The sequence below is a fragment of the Leptidea sinapis genome, chromosome 17, assembly GCF_905404315.1.
Source record: "Leptidea sinapis chromosome 17, ilLepSina1.1, whole genome shotgun sequence".
Taxonomy (NCBI): domain Eukaryota; kingdom Metazoa; phylum Arthropoda; class Insecta; order Lepidoptera; family Pieridae; genus Leptidea; species Leptidea sinapis.
This window is the reverse complement of record NC_066281.1, coordinates 2,429,792-2,452,951: the sequence shown is the minus strand read 5'-3', so window position 1 is coordinate 2,452,951 and position 23,160 is coordinate 2,429,792. Positions and strand designations below refer to the sequence as shown.

General features: G+C 35.6%; 1 protein-coding gene across 1 annotated transcript; it reads right to left on the bottom strand.

Annotated features, from left to right (window-relative positions):
* Positions 1 to 3,137: 3,137 nt before the first annotated feature.
* On the bottom strand, positions 3,138 to 21,963 carry LOC126969096 (cytoplasmic protein NCK1). The gene is made up of 7 exons (XM_050814404.1): positions 21,494 to 21,963; positions 18,738 to 18,931; positions 17,784 to 18,050; positions 17,392 to 17,476; positions 15,502 to 15,692; positions 12,456 to 12,609; positions 3,138 to 10,365 (listed from the first exon to the last, which is right to left on the bottom strand). Exons 1-7 carry the CDS (start codon positions 21,596 to 21,598, stop codon positions 10,153 to 10,155), a joined length of 1,209 nt encoding a protein of 402 aa, XP_050670361.1. The 5' UTR covers positions 21,599 to 21,963; the 3' UTR covers positions 3,138 to 10,152.
* Between the last annotated feature and the right edge of the window lie 1,197 nt (positions 21,964 to 23,160).

Sequence of the window (23,160 nt, the reverse complement as noted above, 5' to 3'; positions counted from 1 at the left end):
GATAGTTACAATTTTTACCTCGAGTAGGAGATAGACTGAATATTGGGAATGGCCGTAAGAGTTGGTCAACTCTAAACACAACCTTTGATAATCTTTGCCTTCCTACAGAAAAAACGCCAACATCTCTTTTTTGTAAGGGCCGGGCACATGATACTTATAAAACAAAACTGTCTTATTAATAAACGCGGTTTAAAGTTACCTACTACTAATTTTCCTGTCATATAATTGTGTAGGTAGTGAGTAAGGTAAGATAAAGACAAAAAGTTTTAAATTTAAGTGTTAATGTAAGAAATATTCTTCTCAAGAGTTAAGCTTTATACAAAATGCCTTCTCATAGTTCGCAAATGCATAAAATATGAGATGTCAGAAATGTATATGTCGCATAGATATGATAATAAGTGATTTAATCAAATCACGCAGTAGGTATGCTAAAATAACATCACGATTTTATACATATATATAAAGAGGGTAAACACTTCGTATAAATATATTTAACTTATATATATATTTTTTATTATTAAGGCAATTAGATACATTAACTCCTAATATTAATGACACGTACTGTGTTTTAAGGTACTCCCACCAAGGAGCGAGATTTTTAGCATCCAATGGGCCTCATCGGCAATTTAATACGTTAAGCCCTATTATTATATTCTACCTACCTTAGATCGGTGATCCCTGAACTTCCTGTCTTCCCACGGCTGCACCAACAACTTGTCCCTTCGAGATAACATTGTCAACTCTCCGGATAACAGATATTCTCAACTTTTTACCCAGAGTGAGTATATTATGTTAGATCAATATTATCACCATGACACGTTGGTAACTCAATTACCTCGTTGTTCGAGCTTATAGCTAGATATACTTATATATAGTTAGGGCTAGTTGTCCATAGGGGTAAGTTTAATATAATAAAATTTAGTAGGTGTTATTTTGTGGATCCATTTAATATTTCTGAAGAAGCTGCACACCTACCTACTCTAACGGATCTAGTAGGGAAAAAAAATTGTCGCGCAATTAGAACTCATCTCAAGACGTGACTGACAATTTGTCTAATGTAAGTAAGAGTCAAATATTATCCATTATCAAACAAGTTAAACATCCATAAATTTAGTATATTATTGCTATGCATAATTGTTTTGGATATAATTCTACCAGTCAGTCAAAACTATCAGGACCAAAGAGAAATGTTGCCGATTGCATTGCAAGAGGAACAAAACAATGTATCACAATAAAATAACAGGTCAAAGATGAACATCGATAAAAATAAAGGTTTCTAAAAAATTACTTGTCACATTGAAAGCAACGACTATTGCTATCCATCCCTTTGTTTGTTTATAATCTAATTAATTAATGTCACTAGAGACAATAACTCAATTTTGTTTGGTATAACTTGCAATGAGCGATTCTCTGCTAACACAGATTGTCTAAATCTACCAGGAGAGTTTCATATGTGATAGTAAATGACTGTGTACAAATAAAGAAAATTTTGATTTTATTGATCCCTACTCTGTTTTGTGCTAAGCGCCATCTTGTGTCAATAACAAGACACAAATACAGGACATTCGAACTACGTAAAAAATATTTGTGTTAGTTCCTGCTGCTCACCACTGCCGCTGTTGCAATGTTCCTTAGTTCCTTCCTTTCTTCCTTACTTTCATTCTGGTTTGCTGCGAAGTTAATAACGTGTACCAGGAAAACGTGACAACGTTGATTAAGCTTAGTTTAGTTAACTCCAATCGTGCTTAAAACGTGTGCCCCTGAATTGACGCCGGTGCTAACGCGTTTATTCCGGCACTCTTATTCACAAGGCGTAGGTACTCCCTGACTCATGGAAGTCAGACCTTGTCCATCCGATCCAAAAGAAAGAAGACAGTTCGTATTGGGCAAACTACAGGACTATTCCTATTACCTCCCTGCTCTCCAAAATCATGGAGAGCATAATTAACCGCCAGCTCCTGGTATACCAAGAAGGTCACCAGTTGATCAACGACCGACAGTACGACTTTCGCCAGGCGATCTTCTGGTATAGCTGACACATAGATCGGCGGGCGGCGGCAATCGAAAGCAAGGGGGAAGGCCTGGCAGTTAACCTGGATATAGCGAAAGTCTTTGATCGTGTATGGCACAAGGCGCTTCTCTCAAAACTTCCAAACTTCAAATCATTTGGGCTTCCCGAGAGCTGTGCAAGTGGACCTCCAGGTTCCTCAGTGGGCATAGCATACAAGTCGTTGTCGATGGATGACCCGAAGCCCGTGAACGCTGGAGTGCCCCAAGGCTATATGCTATCCTCCGACACTGTTTCTTCTGCATATCAATGATATGTTAAACACCTCCAACATACATTGCTATGCAGACGACAGCACTGGTGATGCCGAATACACGGGCCATGCATGTCTCTCTCGGGAAATCGTCGACCAGTGCCGGGCGAAACTTGAGTCTTCTATCGAGTCCTCTCTCGAGAAGGTCACGGAATGGGATAAATTGAACCTTGTCCAATCTAACCCCCAGAAGACTAAAGTTTGCGCGTTTACCACTAAAAAAATCCCATTTGTCGTATAACCGTTCTTTGGCAACACTTTCCTTAAAGCCTCGCTTAGTTTCGGAATACTGGGTCTCGAAATCTCGAGCGATTGCTAATTCCGGGGTCATCTGGAGGGCAAAGCCAAATTGACTTCAAAGAAGCTGGGCGTTATAAATAGAGCACGGCAATATTTTAAGCCGACCCACATTCTACCGCTCTACAAAGCGCAGGTCCGGCCACACATGGAGTATTGCTGTCATCGTTGGTCAGGCGCACCCCGGTATAAGCTCGATCCATTTGACCGTGTGCAATGCAGAGCAGCTTTTCAAGGAGCTCTCTTCCACGTACTGCAAAGCTGTAGAATGAGCTTCCTTGTGCGGAGTTTCCGGAACGATACGACATGGGTACCTTCAAATAAAGCACCTTAAAGGGCGGCAACGCTCCTGTGATCCCTCTGGTGCTGCAAGAGAATGTGGGCGGCGGTGATCACTCAACACCAGGTGTATTATTATTAATAACCAGACCATGGGTGTACAGACAGAATCCACGACAGAATTACTTTTAGAATCGTACATTATTCGTACAATCAAATGGTAAAAAATAAAAGTCGTCATTGCAAATTAATAAATAAATTATATTGTTAAATATTATTATAATACACTGCACTTACATCGGTATCATATAATGCTCGATACATCAGATATTATACGAAAACAAACAAACAAACGAACAAACTCTTGGTTACAATAATAATATGTATACAAACGAATATACCGTTGAGCAATGTCAAAATAAAAACCGACTCGTCCTATCACTATCTACAACTATTATCTCAAGCAGTTTTAATGCAATTTTAACTATGTCTTGGTTATTTTCCGAATGCGAAGGAATGTAAGGCCGTGTATGGCGATTTTATTAAAGCTTCACAAATAATAATTATTAAATTGACACTCCAAGATACAGTAATTTTCGTATGATAATATATTAGATTAATGATTGGTCTCCGCTGCGCTCCAACTAGATAGCGCAGGCATAGTCGTTAAGTGCGACAACTAATATACTACGCCGGTAGGCGTATTCGAGCCAGTCTCGTAGCGAACAATGTCATGTTCTGTCAAAATTTTAATTAATTTAAAAGTAAAATAACACGAATCGTATGCTACAAAATTTGAAAGATGCCATTGAGTGTCAAGATGCCACGCACACAAGCATTTAATAGTAGCCGCAATAAAAAAAGCTATCGCTCTTAGATAGTGCGGTATCTAGTTGGAGCGCAGCGGAGACCAATCCTTCATCTACGGATAATACTTAAGAAAATCTCAATTCATTAATATTGTGCACTCTTTGCAATATGCATCAGGGAAGACTAAATCTACTTCGTTATATTTAAGACAATATCAAATACTGTTCTGATTTTAGGCTGAACAGGCTCGCTCAAGTTTTAAGATGAATAAATTTCGTAAAACATAAGATTTTTCGTACCATAATACTAGATGAGGCAATTCTAATTATAAATGTAAATAATTTAAATGTGTTTGAAGTCTGCAGTATGGAGTTTGATAAGATATAATATTAAACGCATTAAGTAGATAATTTTTGAAGCGACCATAAACTTAGTATACTAGCGTAATAGACAAACACTCTCCTCATTACGGCGAGACTAAATTTAAAATGTTCATGTGTGATAGTTTTACATATGCGTTAGTGAGTCAGTGAAGTATGTAGTATTTTGCCTTTAGACAATCCCTGTGACAAATATTGACAAACGGCGTCACATTCACGTATACAATATTTTATTTTCTAACACATATTTTCTTTAAATTATTATAATCTTAAGATAATACAGATTTACAGCACATGTAAAATGTAATATTTAGTATTTTAGTGTATATGTTCTACAAAAATAAACATCACGAAGGCAGTATTGTAGAATCAGTATTTAACTGTGAAATGTTTCTTTATTTGGATTGTTGCTATATTTAACAACATAATCTAATACAGAACACGACACCATTATATTTTTTAATTAATATCCGTTAAAACACAGAATAAAAACACTAAGATACAAACGCGGCCTAATTTGACAGGAGACTAATGGAAGCTAAATTGTTTCAAAACGGTTTCATGGTCTTGATCTATTCCGTCTCATTCTCACACCTAGGTTTTTGTGTAAGGATAGTTATGTCACTTTCACACAGGGTTCGCCTAATACGCTTGTATACTAAGTTGATGGAAGTGATGATGTTTCAAGAAAAACGAAATAACGCATAAAGTCTAATGGCCTGTAAATAAACTAAGAATATGCAAAGTGTTTACAAATAAACATTTTGCTTTCGATTGGTTCATTCCGACTGCTTGATATTTTTTTATAACTTCAGAACAATCATTGACAGTGTTGTTTTCGAATTTAAATTAGCCCACTGCTTTGGCCGAGCAGAAAAGTAAGAAAAAAACACTAAAAGTTAATAACAAAATCTCAGCAAATTGACTTGAACATCATTCAGGATATTTGGTCCTATTTGATATTATATATTCTACATGAATCGAGTACTAAAACACTTTTACGTTAACGCGTACCGCAGTGTCACACGCACCTGCGCAGGATCACGCTTTGCCACTCAAAACCAATCAAGCCTTCACTTATCAAATATTTTGTTCCTATTAACCTAATTAAAACTGAGTTTCTCGCATTATAATTCCATATCATTCCGTACACAATTAATCTACTAAATAAATCGATGCGATATTCATCCGATACTTAAATAATTAGTACTTGTATATTTATCACACAGAAGACATACATACATACAGATATATTCGCATAGTAAAACATTTACTCAACAAGGGTTTTAAAAAATAATACCAAATGATACAATAAAATCAAAATAAATCACGTAGAAAAATAAAAATGGAATATTATTTATCGACACAACACAATAATAGGGTAAACGCGACAATACTAGACCATATAAATGCACGTGGAATAAAGCATGTTACATAGAATCATTAGCTACGTTTTAGTTCTACTAGTTTATAAAAACTACCCGCGATGCTGTACAGAAACTAATTTGTATAAAAATAAATCGGACTTGGGTAGACAGAGCGGCGGAAATCGATGAACAAATACCATAAAAATTATTTGTTCTAAAAAGGCAGTTACAATTGGTCAAATAAAAGAAACATTTTTAAATGATATGGACTATGTTTCTTCCGAATTGTCAACCCAAGGTGTATTTACTTTACGGTGTGTCAGTCGCGTACTCACTATTGGACGAGTTTTAATAATGAGGAAATTCACGTAATACAATTAAAATAAACGCTTCAAAATGCATTTACTTGTATCTGGAAGATCAGATTTTTTGCAAACACTTAAAAAACTCACAAAAATATTAATAAAAATACTGAAAAAAAGAGAAATGTTCTGCCAAAGTTTGATTTGCAAATCATTTAAAAATTTAACAAACTAAATACTTATTTAAAACTGACTCTACCGTACTGTATAAACAGGGTAAAAACCACCTATATCCGACCATTCGTTTATTACAACAATATTTTACTGCAAATTGTATGTAATCATTTCGTTGTAATTTCTGACTCATAAATTTCATATAGCAAGCATTCAAGATGCATGCACAATATGTTTGTTAAGGGTCGAAAACAAATAGCTTAACCCCAAAAACTAAAAATCAATAAATCATATTATACAGTTCAATAGATCCTTAGTACAGTTGTTACTGCTATCTTATAAACAAAATACTATTTACAAATTAATTCAAACCACTATATATAATATTGGTATCATTAAACTAATCATTACTTTATTGTGACAATGAGACAACCCAACATAAATGTTAAATCTTTACTACACCGGCTGTAAGCTGTCATCTAATGAAATAACTTCGATCTAGGTATCTCAACGAGATATAGTTACTAGTAAGACTAGACTACTCACACAAGGGAATTAAATTTGTATTTATTTAAAAAAAAATAAGAGTTTACCAGTACAATACTCTTGTACTGAGACTAACAGATACTAAACCAATTTGTGATAAATTCGATATTAATTATTATGCTTAACAGAGATTATTGCCTTATATATAATATGTCCTTTAAATAAGCAGTCTAGTCTAACCAGCAATAAAAGAAAACAATTGATTTGTGATAACTAAAAGGTAAGAAGTAGGCTACAATTAATGTTATCTCCTCGTGGCAAAATATTAATAAATCTGTTAATATTAGCAAAGCGAAGCATGTGATGTTAGCGTATTGACTAGCAATAGTCACCACAGAAGACAAACATTCGAGATTCGAATCACAAAAACTGCTCAATAACAGTAATAATACTGCATGAAATTTTTTTCTGTAAGCTAAAATATAAAATGTCTATTGTAGGGTAGTTTACCTCAACAACAAGACAATCCAACAAATATGGAAAAAATATTCTTCGATACCAGCCACTAAATGTTCAATTTTTACACACAAATTAACTAACATGGAATTAACTATGCAGTGAAATAATATTTTTTATACCCATAATATAATATTAGGTTACCAATATTGAAACTGTCCTACATACATACCGCATCCCCTGTCAGTGACTAACATAAACATAGCCGACATCACAATATCATTTGCATATAATTGTACATGTATATCACATGGTCATATATAATTATGCTTTTGCTCTGTACCAAGCATTTAACTATGAATGTTCCTTAAAGTATATAGAAAAATTTATGAAGGTAATTAATTACACTAGTTGATCAGCCTTTTAATTATAGTTTTCATTTGTAACTGTAGTGTCTTGACATCTTGACTGAATTAATGTGTTAACAATCATTGTCACTGTCATGACATCGACAGTGACGTTAACCGTGTGACGTTGAGTGTCATAAGGAATACACAGTACAGCGGGAGCGCCAGTCACCATCAGCCATCGGTAGGGTGCGGACGTCTCTGGTTGCAGTGCTACTTACGATTAACAGTTGTATTATCTGTGCCAAACGCGAGACAAAACAGTAACCTTTACGTTAATTTTATTGATAATACTAGTAGTATTACTAAGTATTTACTCGTATGTAGGATACTTGTTTTATATTAATTTCTAAGGAAGTATCCAGTTACTAGAGATAGCCGGACAATCTGTATTTTAATAGTAAACTAGTAGTTAAATCTTCTTTTTAAATATAAATTACATAAATTAGTACCTTACAAAAAAATTTCAAACGAATGCTAACCAACATTTTTCTATATACCCTCAAGAACGAAGTACAAAAGGTAACTTAAAAATTAATTAAATTTTACACTATACTACTTACTGAGGACTTATGTTATTATAACTATGATATACTATAGAACGCTGAAGCCAATTTTTGGTTTATTCTTATTACTTATATTAATTGCCGTTGCATCAACGCGTTAAATAATCATTTTGTATACTTAAAATTATGTCATTGTTACAATTATTATTATATTATTCAAATAAACTAGATCCCACTTGCAAATAATATTTACCATAGTTATAAGGTACTTAAAGGTTTTCCTCTGGATTTATGGGTTCAGAATAATGAAAAATGGTACAATGACAATGTTGAAGATTCGCACAGTGAATAAAATACATGACATTATTCTTCTATGGTATATTATGATGATAAACTTATAATTTCGATACTATGTATAAATTTTAATTTCGCTTAGTCTGTATTTTTCAATGTATAAAGGTGCGTACACACTGGTGTATGGTAGCATGAAATGTATCATTTCACCTTTCATTGCATACCACGTATTCACTACGAACCTCCCGTGTACGTCATTCAGCCGCGAACGCGCTCCTTTGTGTTCGTTCGAAAAAAACCGACAAATCACGGGTCACTGCGCGCGTGGCTTGTAAAGCCAGGTATCGACGAAATCGGAGAGGAGAGGAGACAAGCCGCGAAGCTGTCAGGTTATTTCCACCAAAGCGGAGAGATGTGAGCTGGGCATAGCGGAGATGTTCTCACATCAGTCAAGTGATGTCTGAGTCAGGTCCGAACTATGAGAAATTGTTACAAAGTTGTTATCTTTCACGATACATTGCATCGATGTGTACGGCGAATTCTTTCATTGCATGATACATTTCACCAGTCTGTACGCACCATAATCAAACGCGCCTCATTACTAACATCAGGCCTTCCCTTTCTATACTATCATGTGCAAAAGGGACAACTAATATTTGTCATATTTTATCTAGTTAATACAAAAAGTTTCTATATTGATGAGTATAATATACTACTTGTTAATAATATAAAATGTGTATAAAATTGAACTGCACTTATGCACTTAATTGATCTCTAACTATTTCCTGAATTATATCTATTTTTAAAGCCACATAAGTTAAAAAACTGGCAATATAGTTAATTATACCTATATCAGAGTTACAAGCAATGTGGAGTGTTACTGGTTACAAACTATTTCCGTGTAAATTACTCATATTATGTTCATGACGTAATTGTACATTCCTGTTCTGAAATGACCAGAATTAGATTAGAAAACTGATATAATTTGGTTTATGTACATTAACGGCTGTCGTACCTATAACAATTTTGCTGACACGACTTTCAATAATATTATTTACCACATCAAACTTTTACGAGTTAATTTGTTCATAATTTCGGAAAATATCGAAATATAAGGCTACCCGCACACTGACAAAGTGTAGATACAGCAACAATAATTGTGATGTATGCAAGTTGTGTTACAATTTTGGAAGTCATGTATCGTCTTATATACTCAATGATATACAACAGGATCAGAACTGTAAAGTTAACTCAAATTAACACATGAATGTGTCGCATTAGAAAATCTATCAAGTCTACTCTTGAAACAACATTAAAAATCATAAAAATGAAAGAAAGACCCTAACACTGACTTAATATATCGTTTTGTTAATATCGCTCAAATAACCGAACCGGGTGAACTTGCTATAACTGATAAAATAATAATTTTTACAAGGACAATTCTTCGATTTTTTAAAATATATTAAAAATGATCATTAAGATTCGATAGCAAACTGATATTTTTAATCGTCAAAATAATTCCACTTTAAGCTAAGAACTTTTTCTTTTAATTTAAACGATAAATAGAGGCGCGTAAAATGGGGCCGCCATGATCGTGACGTCATAATAACATAAACAAAGAAAGGTCAAATGTCCAGTGCAATCCTTATTGATTTTAATAAAAATAAAAATGACCTTTCATAGTCAGTACGCTGGTGTGTTGCTAAAAGCGTACTGTTTCTGCAACAGTGACGTCACAAAATGGTGGTCGGCGTTTTCGGTCACGTGACATACAGAAAATAAAACTATGACTTTAATTTTGAAAACATAAATAATTCTCATGTTTTTATAACAAATTAGTATTGAATTCGTATTTCTTATGGTCAAAACTCTATAAATAACAAACTTTCATAATTTAATTTTGATAGATGATAGTGACCTATTATTATTTTTAGTTGATGCAAAATTACCCAAAAAAAAAATGTAGATAGCTTTCTGGGCCAATTCAGATGACTACAGAGCCATAAAATGTTGAGTATATTTAAGAATGTTGCCAAGAGTAGACTTACAAGTTGAGCAGTGGTCGGTGTCAGCTCAGCAGTTCTGCGCGGGGCGCGGCAAGGGTCTGACGAGGTACAGCTTCTCGCCCTGCTTGTTGGTGTAGATGGGTGCCCGCTGGTAGTGCGCCACGAGCTGCTCCAGGCTGGTGAACTTCCGCTGTCCGATGCAGTACAGGTTGCCTTCGACATGCACGCGGAAGTGTTTGTTGCGCCCGGGGGCCTTCAGCGACACGGAGAAGTCGCCCACCTATACGACAATTTATTTATTTTAAAACTATTTTTCTGTGGGATATACACATTAGATATGCAGTAGTTTGCACAGGACGCCGGCTAGATTATGGGTACCACAACGGCGCCTATTTCTGCCGTGAAGCAGTAATGTGTAAGCATTATTGTGTTTCTGGTGAAATTACTGGGCAAATGAATCTTATGTCACAAGTTGACGAGCATAGTTGTTGTGCCACTCAGAACTTTTGGGTTTTTCAAGAATCCTGAGTGACACTGCATTGTAATGGGCAAGGCGTATAAATTACCATCAGCTGAACGTCCTGATCGTCTCGTCCCTTTTTGTCATAAAAATAAAACTATTTCTAGTTTCCAGTGAATATGGCGCTTGCAACAGCGTCGAAATATCAAGAAATTCTGAAAATCCTCGAATCGTGGTTTGTACAGATATCGCGCAAGTTGAATGCAGAGTTCAGGAATGCGATAGTGATGTGACCTAATCATAATTGATATATATCACCATAATCATGAGTGTGTCGATAAATTTAAACAATGCTACAAGTTTACCATTTTAACCTTATAATCAAATCTCAAAGTTTTGTTCTGACTTTTAACACACATCGTGATTTTTGGAATGGAACCTGATGGACTCGGTCCAGTCATTATTAAAGTAAAAAAAAACAAAGGGTCGCAACTTCAGTATTAACGTGAAAACACGGTAAGCGACAACTACGGTACAGCACGACTGCAGGCGCGGGAGGTATTTGGTGAGTATTGTATGATATGTAGATTAGGATTCTTTTATTGTTGTTTGCTTGAGTTCTCGTAAAAGATTTCGTCATGCTCTCTTAAATGTCACTACTTGTGGCGTCGACATGGGCCGGGTCGTCCCCTTCCCTAAAATACGGTTCAGGGAGGCGATGGCTGGCTCATGCGTTATGCTCGTGAACGGGCGCTGCTTATGGTGGCAGGATGAACCTATTATTATTTATAATCGCTTATAAAATGCTCACAGGATACCTTTATTTATTTACGGTGTGTGTGGATGATGCAGCTACTGTACTCAATAACTTTTGAATTAATTTACATTTACTTTTTTGACTTACTCGTATAAGGCATTGACTTTTTGACGTTTGAGTATGTTTGTTGCATCATTTTACATATTATATTGTAATTGAAATGATTTGTAAATCGATAGAAATGTAAATCTTGATATAAAGGAGTGGCAATGAGTTTCTTGCTACTTCTTCTCATTGTCTCAACCCTTTACGAAGTAGCGGTAGATTCAATAAGAAAATATTTTTTGACATTCATAGGTGTCATTTCCCTGACCTACATGAATGATTTGAATTGGAGGTGAGGCGTGCAGACAGCGGAGGGAGATGCTACCGCTCTTTACCTCAGGCCCCGACTGCATTCAACTCACGCGCAGTGTGAGATCAATATATTTTTTTATGGAAAGGAGGACAAACGAGCGTACGGGTCACCTGGTATTAAGTGATTACCGCCGTCCACATTTTCTTTTCCAGAGGAATCACAGGAGCGTTGCCGGCCTTTAAGGAAGGTGTAGGTTTTTTTTTGGAGGTACCCATGTCGTATCGAAGTTCGTTCCACAGCTTTGTAGTACGTGGAAACTCCTTGAAAACCGCACTGTGGAGGACCGCCACACATCCAGATGGTGGGGCTGATATCCTAACTTGTGGTGTGTCGTGGGAAGGTGGAATCCGGCGGCAGGTATCAGGTGAAACTGCTCTTTCGAACACTCCCCGGTAGAAGACACACAATGAAGCGACGTCTCCACGCAATTCAATAGAGCTATGTTTATTTGAAGTTTGTACAGTGTTCTGGTTGCTGTACAGATCTATGTTTGGTTCATAAATTAAACTGGACTTAAGAAGAATTAGTTTATTGAACTTAGTCTAAATGGTTATAATGGTAAATGGTTTTGAGCACACGCGGCCATAGGTCGCTGGTTCATATCCGGCTCGAAGGACCACGATGTACCTTGTTCTGGTTGCCGTATAGATTAATTTATGAACCAAACATAAATTAATCTGTACTGCAACCAGAACACCATACAAAGTTACTCCAAGTGGTGGTGATGATACTCACGTTGGTCTCCGAGTCTCGTATGAGGAAGTCTCCGTCGTGGCCATGTTGGTTGAGCAGTGCGTCGCAGTGCGTGCGGGTGATGGCGCCGTAGTACCACGCGCGACTTGCTAGGTTACCGGCCACCGGAGCGCTGCGTGCTCCTTCGTTCGCTTCACTAAAAATCAATAAATAACCATCTCAATTGTTATCTAATATATAAAATTCTCGTGTCACGGTGTGCGGGACCGAACTACTCCGAAACGGCTTGACCGATTCTCATAAAAATTTGGAGTGCATATCGGGTAGGTCTGAGAATCGGACAACATCTATTTTTCATCCCCCTAAATGTTAAGGGTGGTCCACACGATTTATTTTTTATTTTTTTGACATTTTTTTAAATTTGTTTGATTATGAGTCAGAATTAAAAAATACATACAACTTCAAATTTTCACCCATCTACGATCAACAGTTACTTTTGTATCGCGATTTTAATATCGGCAATACAACGTTTGCTGGGTCAGCTAGTGTTCCTTATATGTGTATTGCACATAATAAATGTCTTTTTTATATTTTGACGTGAAACTTCTATATCGACGTATGAGAGAAATTTTATGGCCGCAATATTCAGTCTATCTCCGGTTGTGGCCTACTTGAGTTAAAAAATCGAAACTATCGTTGACTTTTCTGTCCCAATAAACTTATCGACGGTAACTCACCTTATCCGTACACGCTGTCTGTCAATGGGACGACGTATAGTTTACATATAGCAATAGAAGTTTGTATGAAAATTGCAATTCACGCGTCCCAATATAACGCGATAAGAATGACTTATCGGTTATATTGGGACAGCTTCAGATTATTGACAGCTAATTACTGACACTAGAAGCTAGTAATTTATCTCCAACTGTAGATAGTATATTGGGAACGGCCGTCATAGCAATGTCGTCACGATTTTCGGTTACACGCCATGTTGTTTTTTCTGGCAGTTGTTACATTCTTTAATATTCAATATTATACATTATACTCACATGTGCTAATCATACCTTCAATTTCTTATACTCAATTATTAAGTTTTACTTAAATCGCGCGTAAAGATTATACGCACACACTTTTTTTTTCTAATTTGTGTATTTCTTTGAGTCTCTAAGTGAATCATATTACGCAATGGTTCAAATACTGCCAGTCAAATCGGTTTGTGAATGAATTCAAAATACAGTTGCAACTGACGTGCAACATTTTCGCATTATTGTATAAAAGCAATCCTTGGCAAACATACAAGTTGCGCTACAAAACAATAATAACAATAATATTGACACACTGTTTTACACAAATTATCTTGGCCAAAAGTAGGCATATATAGCCTGTGTTATGGGTTGCAAGACAACATTATATTTAATACAATATACTTACTTTAACATACATAAATACATATAAACATCCATGACTCGGAAACAAACATCCATATTCATAATATAAATGCTTGCACCTACCGGGATTCGAACTCGGGACCTCTAGCTTAGTAGGTAGGATCTCTAACCACTCGGCTATACAGGTTGTCAACAAAATGAAATATAAATACTCTGAAAGTTTATTTCTACTGTATGCCAAGGCAACCCACAGACTGCAAGTGGAATATGATGCACAATAGGCCTTAAACAAACTGAGTTTTAACATTTCTCGAACACCGCGCGAATGTGTGGGCTACAGCCGTAGAAACTTAGCTCTTACAGCCAACACTCTTCGATTTCTCCCGGGTTCGAATCCCGGTAGGTGCAAGCATTTATATGATGAATATGATGGATGTTTGTTTCCGAGTCATGGATGTTTAAATGTATTTAAGTATGTTTATATGAATTTATGTATGTTTAAGTAAGTATATTGTCTATATATATAAAAATGAATTGCTGTTCGTTAGTCTCGCTAAAACTCGAGAACGGCTGGACCGATTTGGCTAATTTTGGTCTTGAATTGTTTGTGGAAGTCCAGAGAAGGTTTAAAAGGTGAATAAATGCTGCTAAATTAAATAAAAACAACAAATTTGTTTTTCCTTTGATGTGTCCATACATAATTTCTATGAGAGAATTTATTGACGCACGGTTTGACAGTTCTCCTGTGAAACAATTTCATTACGACAGCAGGATGCATATTTTACGAAGTATTTTTTGATGTTATGATATATTATTGACAAATTCATATAAAAACATTATTTTATTTATTATATACAGAACACCGTCTGTCGGGTCATCTAGTATTAAATATATCATTGTCTTGTAACCCATAACACAAGCTATATATTACGCTTACCTTGGGACAAGATAATTTGTGTAAAAAGTGTGTCAATATTATTATTATTATTATGATTTCTCTCAATGTCTGAATTTTCTTTAAGGGAGGTCGCTATGTGTATCAGATGTTTATAAAGTTTCCTACTCTTTTGAGTGGACATCCATTCAATTTTAGAGATGGTATTTCTTTAAGGCTATCACTATATACCCAAAAAAAACATGCAGTCACTCTTATTTTATATTAATATATATATATATATATATATATATAATTGTTCTGTACGTGTGTTGACAGTCCTCCTAAAAGGCTGGACCAATTTTAATGAAATTTTCTGTGTCTTCAGGTGGATGCGCCAATGGTTTTGATTCACAATTGAACTACTTCCAAAACGGCTGGACCAATTTGATAATTTTTTTGTGTGTTCCAGCGAATTTGAGATTGGTTTAGATTCTCAATTCGGTCCATATATAAATTCTCTTGCCCATGTGGTAGTGAACTCCACCTAGCGGCTGGACCGGTTTTTTAAATTTAAGACGTGTTTACAGGACAACGTCTGTCGGGTCCGCTAGTATATAAAATCATATGGAAAAATTCAGTATCTACTAAATGATTAGAGATAATTTTTCCTTACTATTGCCAAAAAAACTCACTAACATTATTAATTATTGTCAATTTGCGAGTTATATAATTTTCGATGGGTGGTAATTTGTGATGTCAATTTCAAGTAATGATTTATTTAAATTTATAGGGTACCTCTAGTTATTTGATTAATTGTAGTAACCTGTAGGGTTGTGTAAGATAATCCGCCAACTCCTGCAGATAGTTCCGTGGCACCAGTCCAATGTGTCCTCTAGAGTCTCTGGCGCGATACCACTCTGGATCTGATGGAGGCCGCTCAATGATCTCCAGACGATCACCCTTCTCGAATGACAGCTCTTGTTCGTTGTTTGATGTGAATGAGTAAAGTGCAACCTGAACACAATCAAATAACATTAAGATCATGCTAATTAAAAAGAAATTCTAGTTTTTTTTTATGATAATAAGGGACGAGACGAGCAGGACGTTCAGCTGATGGTAATTGATACGCCGTGCCCATTACAACGCAGTGCCGCTCAGGATTCTCAAAAACCCAAAAATTCTGAGCGGCACTACAATTGCGCTCGTCACCTTGAGACATAAGATGTCATTTGCCCAGTAATTTCACTAGCTACGGCGCCCTTCAGACCGAAACACAGTAATGCTTACACATTAGTGCTTCACGGCAGAAATAGGCGCCGTTGTGGTACCCATAATCAGCCGGCTTCCTCCCACTGGTAAAAAGAGCTTAAAATATAATACCTATACAATTATTATTGGTTTCAAACATAAAGAAAGGGGTGTGTACTTATGTATGCATGTAACAAGTTATACTTCTTTACTAAATAAATAAATAAAACATATACACTATTTTTAAAAAATCCTGTACGTAATTGACTCGGATATGAAGTAGAATGTAGAGACACCACTAAAAATAAAATGAAAATCAAAACCCCTTAGATTCAATGCTACAGTAAAAAGAATATTTCTTAGTGAATGGTTTCAAAAATCTTGAGAACCCCTGACTTATTCATTCTGCCAGTAAACTAAGGTCATCGCCCTAAACTTGGACCTAGGACCTAGATCTAGCGTCAGCTGAGCGGCCGGCGCGTGCGACTCAAACGAAAAAGGCGGGGCATCTCGCCTCGCACCTTGACCTTGTCCTTTGACCGATGACACCAATCGCGTAATTAGAATTATTTCTTTACAATAATCACAACATTTACCAGTGCGAGGCTCCTTTGCACAGGAAGCCGGCTAGATTATCGGTACCACAACGGCGCCTATTTCTGCCTTGAAGCAGTAATGTGTAAACATTACTGTGTTTCGGTCTGGAGGGCGCCGTTGCTAGTGAAATTACTGGGCAAATGAGACTTGACATTTTTTGTCTCAAGGTGACGAGCACATTTGTAATGCCGCTTAGAATTAAAGGGTTTTTCAAGAATCCTGAGCGGCAATTGTAATGGGTAGAGCTATTACCATCAGCTGAACGTCCTGCGTGCCTCGTCCCTTATTTTCGGTAGCCGTTCGAGAGTATCTTCAAGAAGAGTACGGCACATCGTAGACGTGACATCACGACTGGCGGCCGCGGTCTCCTGGCCTCACGCCACTCGAATTTTAACCTTTGGCGACAAATGAAAGAATACGTGTTCCGAAAAATTTTTGACACTGAGGAGGAAATTAAAGCCCGGATCGTTACAGTATTCGATACGATTAAGACTGACACGACGGTGTTCCAACAATGTCGTGATATGTTGCACTAAATGTATCGGAGTCAGTGGCGGTCACGTCGAGCAGAACCTGCGGTTGAGAGGCGCTAGCAGATATAAGTAATAAGATAAGTATATATAATAATGAATTAAGTATTTAATAATATAATTATTTTGTTATTTGTCGCCCCCCGCCCGCAACCCGCGCGCCCTTAGCAGGTAGCATGAATGAAATGGGTGTGTGGGCGGGAAAAACATAAAATGATAATTTTTATGTAATCACTACTTAATACCAACATACACCTTAAGATAAAGAACAGATTTTTTTAACATCCTGTATTAAATCTATCCAGTACAATATTTTTTTATAAACAATGAACACTCACCACAATATCAAGGACATTTTCAGCCATAGCATAAGTATGAACAGTGTCTTCGCCATCTTCTTCGCTTGTGTAGTTTGAGGGAAACCTTGAAAGTATTTGATATATATGATTAAGTTTGGTTTTAAAAAGCATTATAATTTTTTAATGCTGACATAAAGAGACAAAGAAGTCTATCAACTTTTTTCTTGACTTAATGAATTTAAATGTCCATGAGTACAAACTGACCACAATATAAAATATAATAATAAAAAGAAATCCACAAAAATTTACTAAGTGAACATAATCACTCAGAATAGATCACAGTGAAACAAGGCTGCACAGAAATTTACTAAAGCGCCTTTACAAACCATTACTATAAGTGAACATAGCCCAAGATTGCTCACAACACTCACCATCCAGTATGTCCTTGGTACTGCCCCCTCCACCATCCATCATTACTCTTTTCTAGAATGAGTATTCTTGTTCCTTTGGTGAGTGACAGCTCATCAGGCTGTTGTGCCTGGTAGTTGTACTTTACAACAGCTGTACCTAGTGCTTCAGTAGGCTCCACTCTTCTTCCACCTGGAGATTCTGCACCACCACCACATCCTCCACGAACTGGTGACCCACTTGAAGGTAAAGTCTTTGAGCCTGAACCCTTCTTAACTTTTTTCTTAATACTGGAATTAACAGTAAGTATTCAAATTAGCTTTTTATGATCCACTACTTAGTCACATCTTTATGTCAAAGAAAGAAATTGCCCTTCCTTAAGTCTGGGAAATGACATGTTAAACATACTACACAGACTGTTCGAAATATATGGGCTTTAAAATAGACCTAGGGTCACAGGCGGAAAGTGGTCTTTTTGTGGACCCTGGGACCGCCAAATATTTTCGAATTTACTGTTCTTCCCGAGAACAAAACTGTAAAAAACTGGCTCAAGACCATTGGTGATCTTCTAACATTGATTTTAGGCCTTGTGTTTCATAATTCTGGGCCTTGTGTTTCGTAATTCTGAATTATATTTGAAACTATACAATAAATAGGTACATAGAACTTAATTATTATCTGTTGTTTTTTTTTCTGGACCTCGTTAAAATTTCCCTAGTGTCCACCTTAAACTACTTGCCGACCTCTGATATAGACAGACATATTGCTTAAGTTACATAATTAAGTGTCAAATTATTTATAAAACTACATTAATACTGTTACATTTGTCACTCATGTCAAGGAAAATGTTATAAAATAAACTTTATTTCAAACCTTATTCTTATTATTATTTTTGTCCATGATTGTTGTAAGAACAACAACAGTAGTAACAATTTTAAGAGCCATTCTATAGTATGAGTTCAGAGAATACTGCTTACCTGTCAAATAGTGATGGCTTCTCTTTCTTAACATAATTGCTAGGTACATATCCAGATTGGCTCCGTGAGTTCTGCACACGCCACCAATGCTTGGAGTCATCCAGTAGCAGATATCGTTCATTTTTACGTAGATCTAGCTCCTGGGCACCCTGAGCAGCATAGTCATACTTTGCTACTACATAACAAACATCATCCTAAAAATACAAACACAATGAATTACTTAAACAGAAAAAATATAGTAGTATCTAGTATATTAGCAATGACTTCAAAAAGAATTCTAAAGGAGTTTTGAGAAATACCTTTTACACCTTTTTATAATCAACTGAAATCTCTTTATTTGCCTGGGAGTTTATGGAATATTTTGTGTTGAAAGTTAGCAAACCTCTACAAGCAATTATTGCAGAAAGCTTCAGCAATTTGATATTGATTTATCACGGGGAGTGTTCCGAAGAGCTGTTTAACCTGGTTCCTGCCGCTGAAATCCACCTTCGCACGACACGCCACAAGTTAGGATATCATCCTCACCATCTGGATGTGTGGCGGTCCTCCACAGTGCGGTTTTCAAGGAGCTGTCTTCCACATACTACAAAGGTTCCTTGTGACGTGTTTCCAGGACGATACGACATGGGTACCTTCAAAAAAAGCGCGTACACCTTCCTTAAAGGCTGCCAACGCTCCTGTGATTCCTCTGGTGTTGCGGGAGATTGTGGGCGGCCGTGATCACTTAACAGGTGACCCGTACGCTCTATTCCATAAAAAAAAAAAAATCCAGAGAGTGACTTCTATATGATGAGTGATGTCAGAAACATTCTGTTATTTATTGCTTCCTCCAATGAACTACTACTCAAGATATTACTACCACTCCTTAAATACAGAACAGGGTTACCAGACTTTAAGTTGGGTATTCTGTTATGTCAGGTACCCAAGTCTTATTGACTTTGAAACACATATCTATATATATATTAATTGAAACACATTAATGTATATATACATAAATTATGACTTGGTAAGTTTAATTGGGTGATATTCACTAGGATATAATTAGAATTATACAATTAAGGAAGTGTCGAAGGTTTACGCTATAAAGCTAAAGGAAATCAATTTAATTAAAATTTGTTTAATTTTGACCTTTGCTTAATGTGTCATTGAGCGAATTGGGAGTATATTAAGAGGGGGAGGAATATAAAACAATACTGGGAGTTTCTTGCGCCACTTCTTCTCTCTCAGAGCGCCATTTGTTTCGGAAGCAGTAGTATTATCGAGTTTATTAGAAATGATATCAAAAAGAATTCTAAAGGAATCAATTTTGAGGAAATAAATGCATTTTTTATGTGACAAGTTTTTTGTTACTGGTGTACATTCAAAATAGATAAAACAGGTATAGTGTGTTATTTACATTGTAATTCCTATTACTCATAAGTCAAAGTCAAATAAACTTTATTCAATTAGGCTTAAACTAAGTGCTTTTGAAAATTTATTGAAGTAGGCGTTACTTTGCGGAAATCCATAATTATACAAATGATTTGAGTTTTCTTTAGTGTTAATTCCGCCAATATTTGTCTTTAAACAATTCGACATGTGTTTCGCCTCTACACGAGGCATCCTCAGGACGTGTTGTATCACCAAAATTTAGTCTTGTGACTAGACAAATATTGGCGGAATTAACACTAAAGAAAACTCAAATCATTTGTATAAGTGCTTTTGAATTGCCACTACAATTATTTTCTAATTTACGTAATTTACTATATGTTTGTAAAAGGTTGAGCTAGTGAGAAGAAGTTACAAGAAACTCAATAGCCACTCTTTTTAATCAAATAAAGATTTTTTACAATGGCTGTATAACAAATTACTTTGGTGCAACTAAAATTACTTCTCCCTGTCATGTAATAAATACTATAGTGACAAAGGTAAGATAAATACAAAATAAAATTTGGAATAACTTTACTTTGCATTTAGTAATAACACAGTAAGTGTGTAGAAGAAATCTATCACAATTGTATAATCTTCAATTTGTTGATATAATATATCAACTACGTAATTCCTTTCAAACTCTATGACTCTCAAAAAACTGCATGCATGTTCTCCAGCTCAAAGTGTCTGTATAACAAAAATATATTGGAGAATCCAAAATCAATGCAAAATATTATTTTTGTTATAAAAGTTGGACATATCCATGTATTTGACATGAGTTACCATAACAACTCTCATAGTTTGAATAAGGATCACATCATACTGCCAACAAAAGACATATATAATGAAAAATATTCCTTATGGCCTATGGCCACCTGCACGGCTTAAAGAGAGAATGTCTGGTTTAAGACTAATACTGCTTTTTCTTAAAATTCAGGTGTATATGGAAACAATTTTGTTAGTTTTCAATAACATTATAAATATCAATACTTTAACTACAGATTAGATATCAGTGCCAATTGTAAGTACTTATTGAAGGGTGGCTGTGTAAATAAGTTTTCCTTGACAAGGTATAAAGATGCTTAAATGAACAGGAGCTCCTTTAATTATTGAAACTTACAATTGTATTATTATTAAGGAAGTAGGTAGTATTTATTTGTTATAATTATGCAAAGCTACAATCATTTGTACTGCAGTATTTCTACTGCAGTACAAATTATAGAGCAACTGAAATGAGAATTAGCTATTATATAAAACTTGTAGGGATTACACGATTCAAGAAATCCCAGTGAGGAGATCTGTTACAAGAAGATAGATTGGTAGCTCAGTTAGCAGATATATAGTACCTGTGCACTCTTTCCGTGTCTCGAGTTGGCCATGGCGTGTGGCGCCGGGAGCGGCTTGTTCGCCCACACCGAGTCTGCAGCTCGCACAGACCGCGTCTCCAACATGACACCCAGGGACCCTCGTATAGCGAAATTCGCCTTCACAGATCCATCATCTATATATCACCGACACCACTGCACTGCACCACACATAAAATTTTCTGCTGATTACAAAATATATGCAATCGGATATGTTGCAATAACATAAAAACTAGTAATTGTTAGCTGTACGACGTGCGAAAATCCGATCGAAAGTTAGGTACCCCAGTGATCAACGTAAGGTATACATGGCAATCACAGGAATGGACACCAATATTTAACACAGAAATCTTATATACTTTATTATAACAAGATAAAAAAATACGACTTCAGTTGATTTTTCTCATAATAATAGGAAATTATTTATAATTTGCACACAATTTCCACTTCTGTCGGTGGGGCAGCTAAACCAATAGAGTATAGACAAAGGATTTTATTTTTCTACTTTTACTTCTTTTTACTTATTCGTCTATGGTACTAGTAGTCTAGTAGATTAAATATCCAAACTTAGAATATTTATTCTAAGTATCAAAAGTTCAAAATTATTAAATTATAATGCCAAACCAAAACAATTTATTTTAAAAACTTTGTATTTTTGTATACCCAGACTATTTAGTACTTTAGTGTTAGTCTTATTTTTTCTCGTGTAACTGTGAAAGTAATTAATTAATATTAACTAAAAATTGGTACTGATGAAAATAATATTCTGTTCCGCCTCCGTTCTGTGCTGTTGTATACCGTTTTTAATCGCATGTTCTATATATCGTATGATGTTGTTCTTATCGGCATTGGCACTCCCCAGAAGGCAAGTGTAATTCGTTATAATATACTATATTGTTATTATTATACTCCTTATTCTGTGGTATAAACCTTTAAATCCAAAATGATATAATAAATCATTTACTCATCCGTTCCGTGCGTTTGCCTTTCACTGAGCCAACTGTTCTAGTGAAATTTTGTTTTCAAATTTAAGTTCTGTAATAATAGTAGAACATGAGAGGTCCCAGGTTCGAGTCCCGCGTCGATCATAAATTTTGTTTTCAAATTTAATTTGTGAAATTGTTCAAGAATGAATTGAAATTACGAAATAATTAAGAAATTACTGTTTGCATAATGCTAGTGTTCGTTCGTAACGCTCTCGTCACGAATTCACCAGCTTACTCCCCAAGTCAAGCGTGGGTAGTTAATTATTGGTAGTTTGCCAATTACAGAGCATAATGCGACTCAGTGCCGCACAATGCCGAATTGTGCTGATGCTTAATAACATGAATTAGTTTTAAAATACACCAGCAGAGTGCGTGTGTACTAAGTTCAGTATTGAAAAAAATATTCACAGAGCTAGCAAACTAAATAAGAATATAAGATGTTGTCTTCTTCATTCCGATAAATGTTAATTTCCACGAAAACATTTATGATGTCTGTTTCATTAAATGATTCGATCAAGCCATTGCAATGTACACAAAAGTATATTTCTGTTCAATAAATTTGTGTATACTTTAGAATTCTAAAATGAAATTGTATTCACATTTTCAATGTGGTATAAAAATTAAATAGTCAATGTTTGTACCTTCATTAGTTTTAGTTTTATT